General features: G+C 37.0%; 1 protein-coding gene across 1 annotated transcript in view; it reads right to left on the reverse strand.

The window, feature by feature from the left end:
- Window positions 1–357: 357 nt before the first annotated feature.
- Window positions 358–11,423, reverse strand: part of LOC104624513 (zinc finger CCCH domain-containing protein 13-like) — a gene marked incomplete at its 5' end in the record, with an annotated part of 12,817 nt that continues 1,751 nt past the window's right edge. The window contains 5 exon segments of the mRNA XM_010291900.1: window positions 358–850; window positions 1,447–1,610; window positions 4,932–5,132; window positions 6,719–6,868; window positions 10,090–10,596. Of these exon segments, the coding sequence (XP_010290202.1) occupies window positions 680–850; window positions 1,447–1,610; window positions 4,932–5,132; window positions 6,719–6,868; window positions 10,090–10,596 (1,193 nt within the window).

The following is an 11,423-nucleotide window of genomic DNA, read 5'->3' on the forward strand; positions in this document are numbered from 1 at the left end:
TGTAAGCAACAGGCATTTCCAAAATGCTGTTAGTCTCATAAATACAGGCATCTAGAACTGGTCATAAATCACTTCCTTGAAGGTTTTTTACCTTTTTTTCATCAACATGAAGCGGGAGTCCTAAGTGACTAGACTAGATTTCTGTGTCCAGAAATTACCAGAGGAAACCTACACTAAAGATGGAAAAGTGATAGAGTTTTGTCCAAATCCAGATCCACACCAGAGGCTAATGTGATAAAAAGGGATTTGGAAAGTGGAGGTAGACAGAATACCAGGAGGCAAGCTATTTAAGAAATTACAGACTTGTATTGAGGGATCAGGGAAAAACCCATTCACAATGAGGAAAATGATACGCAGTCATTTTTCTTCAGTTTAATATCACATGGTGTTACAAACTGCTAAAACCAGACATCTTCACATTATTACACTTGATGCACCATAAAACAGGTTTATGTTACAGAGTAAAATCCAGTATTATAAAACTTGCAGAGAACTTCACACAGAAGTCTTTATTTTTTACCCCTTTTATTCACATCCAAACCCAATAATTCTTATCTGTGTACAAACGGAGTATTTTCTTCCATCTTCTACAGCTGCTTTCCAACCAATCAGTTCTAAACATCAATACCAACATCAGTAGTGGGAGAATCAACTAGAAAGTGCCACTGCAGTCATTCGCTCAAGACACACACACTTCTTGCTGGATTGCCGGTTGTGGAATTTTACTATCCTCTGTCTTTTCCTGCCCAGGAACTTGGCACACTGTCTTTCGTTTGAATAACCGTAGACTCAACCGTAACAAGTCGCTGTCCATTGCTGCAGAATTTGTATAAGTTTGTTTTGTTGCACCCTGTTGAAATTAAAAATGAAAAATAAAAGAGAACAGAAAGCAGTGGCTTTTAACATGCAAGCTGAGAAATTAACCTCAAGTACTCTCAATAATTAGAGGTTTAATCATACATATGCACTAGAAAAGACTTTGAGAATTAATGATTTTTCTATTAGCCTACAAGTTCATGAAACGTACTGTAGTGCAAAAAATGGCTAAAGTATTTTTTTCTTTCAATTTTAACTTGGAAAACCAGAATCTTATAATTCTTACAAAAGTACACGGAATCTCAAGCAGGAAAAATAATTGTCTTTTATATTGTATTTTAACCAATTATTTGTATTATGTATTCTCTAAATATAAAAAAATTTATCTCTAGAATTTAAACCCCCAAATGAGAAACAGCACCTACCTCTAGTCTCAATCTTTAATTAATCTCTCATCCCAAGTAAAAAATAAACACTCTACAACCTCTTTAAATAAGTCTGTTCTCCATTATCTAACAGACTAGGCCTACTTCAGAAAAAACACAAAAGTCATCTCCCTAGAGAAATGCTTTGCATAGTGGAATCTGTGTTTCCGCATTTTCACCAAGCACTGTAAAACAAACCACTTGCCTTTTCATTCTTCATTAGCTGCTTACGAATTGCAGAATCCCTTCGAAAGCACAGCGCTTTACAGCAAGGACCCAGATTACTGAGAAGACCTGCTCTCTCTTCTTTTCGTAGAAGTGCAGCCATGTTCAAGGCCCCCAGTTCATGTTCAAAAAGGTTTTCTGCATCTAGAAAGAATTTATATTTGCAGAGATCAACATATAGGTGGTATTTTTGAACAGCAATATACAGTAATATGAAATTCTTTCAAGTTTTACTGTTTGTATTTCTGCCTTCTAAACGATATCAAGGTTAGGAAAAAAAGGATATTAGACTTTATTAAAAAAAAAGAAATAATCCTTCACCATTTAAAGGGAAGGACAGGTACCCTTGTATGTAGCTTCAGCACTGGAAAGCAACATTGCAAGAGCAATCACCGAGAGGCCTAAAAATTAAGTGACAGCTCTGGGACAGAAGGGGGGATATCATTTGTGGTCAGATACATGTGACAAAAGGTGTTTACTACTAGCATTAATCAGAAAGTGGTCTAAGTTTCACTTCTCTGCCAGACATGAGATAACTGTACCAGTGTCAACACAGTGTTTGTATGGCTATGCAGAAGTGAATACAACTATGTAAAGTAATTTTTTTATCTGTGGTAGATGAACCTGGAAAACAAGTCAACAGACACTAATGAACTACTCCCTCCTACCGGCTCATCTAAAACACTTATTAATAGTACTCAAAGCAGTAGGACTAGTCCTTTAATATATTTATCAGAAGAAACAGTGTGCAGCTAGAACACTTTAACAAAAGATGGATACTGATGTGAGTCTTATTCTGTGGCAAGTCGGTTTCTATGAAATGCAAAGACAAAGAGTGCACATGGCTGGACCGCAGCTCATTGATTTATAAGCCTTTTAAAGTAAATAAGAAGATTATCAAATAACTGAAAAGAAAAAAATAAAAGGCAGGGTATGGAGCTAAGTCAAATCCAGCCGCCTCTATATAGTGAAACATTGGGTGTTTAGCAGAGAATCTAACACCTCACTAGAGTCATCAGCAAACCTGGGTAAAAAACAGCTGCTAAAAAGCAAAGACTGCTACAGCAATTTGGCAATATGCACACAGAAGAGAACAAAAATGCGTTTCTAAACCACCCAGAGAATTTGGATGAAGCTGAGTAAGACTTGTTTTTAAACAAGGTGAAAAGAAGCAAAAAGTTACATGAAATCAAAGGCAGGTTAAAGACAACTGCACTGAAGTCATCAAGACAACCTCAATGGACAATCAACAACACAAATAAGTGACAAGACACAAAATGCCACATCAGAGTAACACCGAGCTTGCAGAGTCTGCTTAGGTTCCAGATGCTGAGCATATCTAGCAAGTAAGCACGTCCACATCCTTAGAGGAAACAATTGCATATAACAGACAGAGGGTAAGTCAGCTATAAATCTCAATTCCATCACATACTACAGACTGTTGTTTCCAAAGAAAAATAATTCAAAAAAAAAAAAAGAAATGACTGAAACAAGCTATCGTCTCCTTTTCTTCTGCATTTCAGTGTATTACCAGAAACTTTTCATCCACTATAAGAACAAAGACAGGAACACCAAATGCAGAAATAAAACGGGGAAACAAATTATAACACCATAAAGAAGTCCAAAGTAAAAACACTACATTTTCACTGTAATGCACATGGATTGTCTAGCTCAAATTTTTTCATTTTCCAGGCACCGTATTTGTGCATTTGTTCAGATAATACGTGCTGTGGCTGTGTAATCACTATACAAGGAACCTGCACCTAGCAGCTTACAGAGGAAATACATACACCTTAAAGCTTACTGGCAGTTCCACGTGTAGCAACTTTGATGGGTGAGAGACTGCACACATCTAAGGGAAGTCAACAGAAGCACTTCAGTCCCCCTTCCTCTCCAGAGCAAAGTTCTGCTGAATGCGAGTACACTTCAGACAGCCCAGCAGTAGTGCTGGAGACCCTCCTATTACCACTATGGGCTTTCTGTTTCTTTCTAGAGAAGCATGCAAGGACTGCTGAGGTTATTTTGGGTATAATTTTAAATAGTCAGGTGGATTGATTCTGCACTACAGTTCTTGTTGCAAGGAATCCCTGGTAAGAAGCGCTGAAGTGTACAGCAAAATTAAAGCTTACAGGGAGAGAGACAAAGCTCATAGCTTTACTGTATCAGACAGTTTGCAAACTCAGGAAGATACAATATTGTATCAGTTACATCAGTTATGTAAATTCTTAAGCATAAGAGCTGAGATTTTTTTTTAAACTAGAAGAAAGCTAATACTGCAGAGAAAGACCTGCAAGTATTGCAGTGGGACATTTACAGAACTTACTATACACCAAGTACACACCTCAAATTAGACTATCAATGATGCATTAAAAATGTTTGCATTTCATTTGACTTTAAAAAGTTGAAGCAGTAGCAACAGCCCATGATTAATAGTTACACAATTTAAATGGCTCAAGCAAGCACGAGATTCATGGAGATTAACATGGCTGGGAGAAGCAAGGTTGTTTTTTTCCCCTCTCCACTTATCTGAGACTGCAAGGTTAACAAGACAACTGCATAAAGAATAATGTTGTAAAGAATTAAAAAGTATTGTTTCAAATTAAGAACTAGAATTTACAGAGAAAAAAAATCAGAAAAATCTGCTATTCCCTAAAAACAGGGGCTCTGCAGTTACTATTATTTATAAGCCATGATTTTCTCACATTTGGATCCTGGAATAATTTGCATAGAGATCTTATAGAAAACAAACGTTTCATAGTCCTAAAAACCAGTTCTACCATGCAAGTTGTTGCAAGCAGCAAAACTGGCTCCTGGGAGGCCAAAGTGAAAATCAGCATTCTCCCTCATGCAAAAGCCCTGCTTACACTACAGAATTGTAGTAAACAGCACTGTTACAGTTCATGCCCGTCCATCTATCATGCATGTCTTATGCCACATACTTTGTCTACGTGTCAGACCTGTGTATTATTTAATTTCCCGCTTCTAGCAGACACATAATATACAAATTTCACTTAGCTCCTTCATTCTGACCCAAAAATTCCTATCTGTGCATTATGGAGAGGATCCTCAGAAGGAAAATAAGAGGACATGCAGAGGACTTTTAGAGAAAATAAGAACATTTATTCCTTTCTCACAATATTACTGCTAATTCACTGCAGAAGATACTTAGCTCTCAAAAAACCTGCTGACATACTTTAGGCTAGGAAAGCATGAGTGGTCTCACAAAAAGAATATTCCACTAGGATGAAAAATTTTGTTTGGGTTACTATTGAAGACCTCCTCACCACTGCTGGATTAAAACACTAATTTGATTGACATGCAGCTGTATTACATTCCTGTAATTTTTACACAATACTCATTGTACACTTTCTATGGTCTTGAAACCTAAAATAATGAACTAATGTACATTTCATAAGAACTTTCACTAAGTACGAAAGACAGTTTAATCCCTGCAGAAATAATTACCTTTAGGTTTTTCTAACACTCTCTGGCAAGTCTCTTTAATTTTGGTGAAGAGTTCTGGTCCTGCCAATCGCTTAGAAATGCCAACTCTCAACATAACGGCACCTGGCGTGAATTTTAAGAGCGCAGCCCCAGGCTCCCGTGGTTCTTTTGGCTGCTTTGGCATAAGACTGGACCAATCTACATCTATAACATCCACAGGATCTGCAAAAACATTGACAGAGAATGAGTTATGGCATCATCATCCCTTACCACAGTTGATTAATTTCACATGTGGTGTACATCCCAGTCTCCTAAAAGCAATATGTATGAGATGAACATTGTTCTGCAGTTCTCAAAACCAGATCCTTGGACACTTCAGGTAGGAAGTTCAAAACTCACTTAGACTGGTAGAAAAAAGGAACATAGAAATATAAAACTTCTTGGGATTAAAAAAAAAACCCCACCCCTAATGTTCTTCTTCATTTTCATTGCAACTCCTTTGTGGAAGAGTGCTTGGACCCTGCTTAGCCAGCAGATTCGACACATCACTGTGCTGGTTTTTGCTGGGGTAGAGTTAATCTTCTTCATAGTAGCTAGTATGGGGCTATGTTTTGGATTTCACACAGAATCACAGAAACACTAGGTTGGAAAGGACCTTCAAGATCATCAAGTCCAACTAATTTGTGCTGAAATGTGTGTTGATAACACAGGGATGTTTTCGTTATTGCTGAGCAGTGCTTAGACAGAGTCATGGCCTTTTCTGCTTCTCACCCCACCCCACTGGCAAGCAGGCTGGGGTTGTATGGGAAACTGGGAGGGGACACAGCCGGGATAGCTGACCCCAACTGACCAAAGGGATATTCCATACCATATGACATTATGCTCAGCATATAAAGCTGGGGCAAGAAGGAGGAAGGTGGGGATGTTCAGAATTATGGTGTTTTGTATTCCCAAGTAACCATTAGGCATGATGGAGCCCTGCTTTCCTGGAGATGGCTAAACACCTGCCTGCTGATGGGAAGAGGTGAATGAATTCCTTGTTTTGCTTTACCTATGAACTGTGTTTATCTCAACCAATGAGTTTTCTCACTTTCACCCTCCCATTCCTCTTCCCCATCCCACCAGCAGGGAACAAGTGAGTGGATGTGTGGTGCTTAGTTGCTACCTGGGGTTAAACCATGACAATCACTTATGTATTCATAAAAATCACAGTACAACTGAACATGCTATGACAGATCGAAATTAAATGCTTAAAAAGCTAGAATTTCAACTCTGGATGTTGGATATTTTTTCAAAGGAAAGATATACTACTTACTGAATAATCGCACAACTGCATTTGTCTAGTAATGTTTAGGATAGAAAATACAAACACTGATCACATAGCCCAGATGACCCAACTGAACAAGTAGGAGATACCATGCTTACCAGTGCATTTGGGAAGCATTCAAGCACAGATGAAATCTGTTCATAAAAATATCAGTTCCAAATAATGACCAAAACCAAATGGGATAAATGAAAAAATGTTTATAAAAACAAAAAGCTTACCCTTCTAGCTATATAAACCAAGATAAGTATTACTTCATAATACAGCTCTCAGTACTCTTCACTTACCTCTATACTTCTCAGGCTTACCTGACTTTACAGAACAAATGAGAAATATTTGATATATGAATATATAAAAATAAATGAAGAGCATACCAACTGCATTCTTAATTCAGAAATACTGTCAACACCACAACAGCATTATAGGCAAACTGATCTAATCTTTATATTCAAATAATCATAAAGAGGTTTTGCTATACTTTTACCAGGCATCTTCTCATCCTCCTGTTGATCCTCCCTCTTTTCAGCATCACCTGCCAGAATTTCATCCAGTTCATCATCACTGATTGGCTCATATTCTCCAGCACCAGACCCCAGTGACTGTACATCATCAATCTTTGCTTCATCTTCTCCTCCTACAGAGACAGATACATACTGTAGCTTTAAAACAATCATTCTTGTTTTCTAACCATGCTTTAAGCAGCCTGAAAACAAAGAGGATCAGCAAACTTAAAAGTTAAGTTTTTGGGGACAAGTATATTCAACATGAAAACAGGTATTAACTCGTGGAAACAGAGATGTTACTTCTCCTGTACACAATGCAGCAGTTTGAATTTTACATATCTTGGTCATTTTTTTGGTGCAGTATTACTGAAACTGCACATAGAAGACCATATTCAGAAGAAACATACATTGATTATCTGATAATTAACACGCAGTTAATAATACAAATCTAAGTTAACGCCACAAAGTCTTTCAGATGCTTTTGCATATGAATCCAAACTCAGGATTCAGTCCAAAGACTCTATAAGAGAAAGAAATAACAAAATTCCAGAATACAAGAAGGTGCTGAAGGTGAAGATATCCTGAATGAAGCAATTTTCCCACAGTTTTAGTCTGTGTGGAAGTCACAAGAAGAGCTTTTAGAAAGCCATGCCAAACTTCTTCAGTTATTGTTACACTCCTATCCATCCACGTACTATATTCATATACAAATACCTGTGCTGTATGTGTAAACACATTCCTTAAAACCTGTAAACACAACACACTCAAACGTTACACATTGCAGTCAATGAAAGGAACATCTGAAAGTATGCTCTCGCCTCCAAGACTCAAAGATCCGATTCCACCATTAAGAAACCCTGTTGCTCAAAACAGGCTTTCTTATGGTTCTCTGCCATGGTACTTGCAATGAGCTGCACCATACAAATTAGACAGAATTTACAGGGGTCCTCCCCTGTGGGTGGCTATTCTATGTCTTCCAGCTCTCTTAGCCAGAAGGGAAACTGCCTCCATTTTAAATTGCCCCCATCTTTTTTTTTTCTTTTTGCTTGCCTTTGTAAAAGCTACAGAGAGGTAAGAAAAAAAATAAATCACCTCAACTAACCTAAAAATCAACATGGAAAAACCAAGCAAAAAGCATACTAGCAGAGTATAGGTTAACCACTTAGACCACCTGGCAGGGCCTTGGAAGGACGCATATAGCATTTTGGTCATTATTTAAGACCACTTCTAGAGCAAACACATTAAGGTTCAAGATATTACAACAATCTAGTAACGATATCTTCACACATTTTGTCCAAGTAAATACCAGATACCTCCTTAACATCATCAGATTTGGAAATTGTATTTATTTTTCAAAAAGTTTTTCCTTTTTAAAAGGCAAATAAGGCAATCTGTACTAGATTTCATTCTCTGTCTTACTATTTTAAATATTCACTGCCCTTATGATTCATCTTCTGCCTCCACACTGATCTACCAAATGCACTAGCTCACCATAACTACGTGCTCGGACAGCACAGATGAACCATTACAAAAATTACTGTATGAAGCAATTAAAAATAATAATCCAGAGTTCTCAATACATGATTAAAAAAGATTACTTTCTCAATGTTGAATTTCAAATCAAAGTTTGATAATTTCTAGATTATAATCCTATCACTACCTTTACTGTTTTTCTTGCAGAAATGTACTTCTATATTAATTCTGCATTAAAAACATGATACACCAGTCAGCTAAAAGGAGCAATGTAAACAGGAGTAATGAAGTAATAAAAGACAATAAAGTACACTAGACCTTAGAAAATCATGAACATGCTATATATAGTATGATGGAATGCCATCTAATCTTACAAAAGACATTTCTTTTTCTAAAAAAATAATCCTAAACATACCATAACTTCCTACAGATGATAATTTTCAGAAAATTTAGAACACAACCTTTGAAAAATACACAAAAGAATACACATTAAAACACTTACAAGAAGTCTGCTGAAAGGCTAGACCTAGGAACACATTTAAGATCCACAGCCTGTTTAATTTCAGGTGGCCTCTTGGAAACAGATAATGTACCTAGGAATAGCCTTTCACCAACTATTTTCTGAAGTTACTGCACTGTAGTCAGATTTATTGCACCATTCCTTCCTCTAGCTTAAAAATTGCTGAATTCTGTCCGTTACAGCAAGACACAGCAGACTTTCCCATGCTCACTCCAAATACTATCTTTGACAAGTGCTTCCACTCCACAGATAATCTCCTTAAATGCAATTTTCTCAATTGTACCAGTCGACCCTAGTGACCACTTTGCGAGTAATCAGATAGGAGATATAGTAAGTAATAAATATTTCTCATCATCTTCTCCAGACAACATTTGATTTAACTGCCCAAAGTAACACTGAACACTACAGATAATTCTTATTAAGAATGCAAATATGATAAGACAATGTCCTGTTATCCTGTGTAAAACTACAAAAGCTTAATTAATTTGTTTCTCTGCTTCTGAAGACTATGGACTTCAGGCCTTATGATCCCAAACATTCAAAAATTCCAAATACTACAATGCTCCCCCCCAACAGATTTTAGAGAAGAAACCTCCTGCAATCACCAAAAAACCCCAATTCACTGAACATAACCATAACGTACACCAATTACTCTGGATTTAGACTCTTGCTTCTTTTACATTGTTGATATAGCTTAAAAGTACCTCCCAAACTCCCTATCCATGCAAAGCTCAAGCTGTCTAATCCATGTTACAAACTCTTAAGAGTTTTTCAATGTTTGCCCCTTACTTGCTTTATTTATTAATCCTAAGCACGTTTTCCCCACTACCATTAAGGCCAGCAAATTGAAGCCACATTTAATAAGATTACCTCAGGAAAGCCATTTTTGGATTGTTGTGCCAAGCCACACATATGTTTCACCTACTAATCAGACAATCATTTCTATGATAATTGGACTCTGCAGAAAAAAACCCCCAAAGAACAGTTCCAAGTTAACACTCTTTTTTTTTTTCCACTCATTACCTGTCACTTCCAAACTAAGAAATGGATCTTATAATGATATAACAAGGCAATCAAATGTTGGTGTTATTCTTTAGCAAACTGCCTATTCAGAAACATTACACCTTCGTGAAATTATACCTCAGATCATTTATGTTTCTTTTCCTCAAGACTTCCTCAAGACTTAACAACTAACACTAGCACAATTAACACTAAGGAAGATGCTCATGAGACTTCTCTTACTGTGTCTGCTTCCAAAAAGCATTTCAGTAGAAAATTATTCTAATATAGCTCAGCATTATGCTAAAAAGGAAAGAATAAAATATCTGTCAGTCCAGTTTCTTTCCCAGAATATCTCACCTTCTAAACTCTCTACCTTTTCGGCCTCATTTCCATCTTCAAAACCTTGTAAAGGTCCTAAATCTTTGTCTGTTCTTTCCTTCTCTGAAGCCGCTGAATCCCGACAAATACCATCGAATTCCTTTTCATGATCTCTGTCCAGTTTCATTTCACTGTGCTTTGTTGATTCTTTTTGAGAGATGTCAAGAGTTCTGTCCCTCTCTCTTTCAGCAGTATCAGGTAGTTGTCTGTCTCTCTCTCTGTCCAGCTCCCGTCTTTTCTCCCTCTCCCTCTCCCGTTCTCTGAGTCTCTCTCGCTCCCTGCTCCTCGGCCAGTCTTTGTCAACATCTCTGTCCCAGTCTCTCTGTCTTCCCTCTCTCCTGTCTCTCTCTCGTTCTCGATCATGTTCATGTCGATCTCGCTCCTGAAGCCTTTCCCTGCTATCAAAGGACCCAGATCTGGAATGGACCTGACGATCTGATTCAGGAGAACTTCTTCTTGAACTGTGGCTTCTTGAATCTTGACGATCTGAATAAAATATTTTAAATATATGTGTGACCACAGCATGTAAATGCAATACCATTTTACTAGATCAAAGCATTTTAAAGATTCAGGTATGCAAATGTACTTCTCTTCAAATTAATAATGCCTTCAGACTGCCAATAGATTTAATCTTATGTAAAAACATTAGGTATTTCTCCCAATCCCAGAAAAGACTTTTAGTGGCTACTTTCTACTATGACAAAAGCTGAAGATACATAATTTTAACTCAGAAATTTAGACAAGGGGAGGAAATAGTCTCATATTTCAAAATTTTTCTAAACAAGTCTAGGAATGCCTTGGGTAGCAAATGATAAATTCAGAAAAATAATTTCAGGCATGTAACCATGAGAAGGACAGAGAGCCAAAGTGCTTTAGGAGGAAGATATTTTCCTACTGATGCTGTTTAAATTTTAAAACTTTTTTTTTGTGTTTTTTACAGGAACTACACAAATAAAACAAGCCAACTGTGATTATTTTGATTTACAAAGATGATTTCCACATGCATTAAAAATATTCCTAACAGGAACCATGACAGATTTACCCCAGTGAAAATAGCTCCTGAGATGATAACGGATCTCTCTCCCAGAGAGAAGAGACATTTTCACTTTGCACAGATTTCAGAATTTCCATATCAAAATGAATGTTAATAATGAATTTAAGAACATTATTTAGATGATAACACTACCTCAATGTTCTGTTAGCACCAGCATTTTCTCTAAGAGGTTTTTTTTGTCCTACAAATTACTTTATTCCCCAAGCACCATGAATTGAATCTGACTGCATGTTTTGGTGTAAACAAAGTGGTAATCCTT

This window comes from Phaethon lepturus, unplaced genomic scaffold, assembly GCF_000687285.1.
Source record: "Phaethon lepturus isolate BGI_N335 unplaced genomic scaffold, ASM68728v1 scaffold32287, whole genome shotgun sequence".
NCBI lineage: Eukaryota > Metazoa > Chordata > Aves > Phaethontiformes > Phaethontidae > Phaethon > Phaethon lepturus.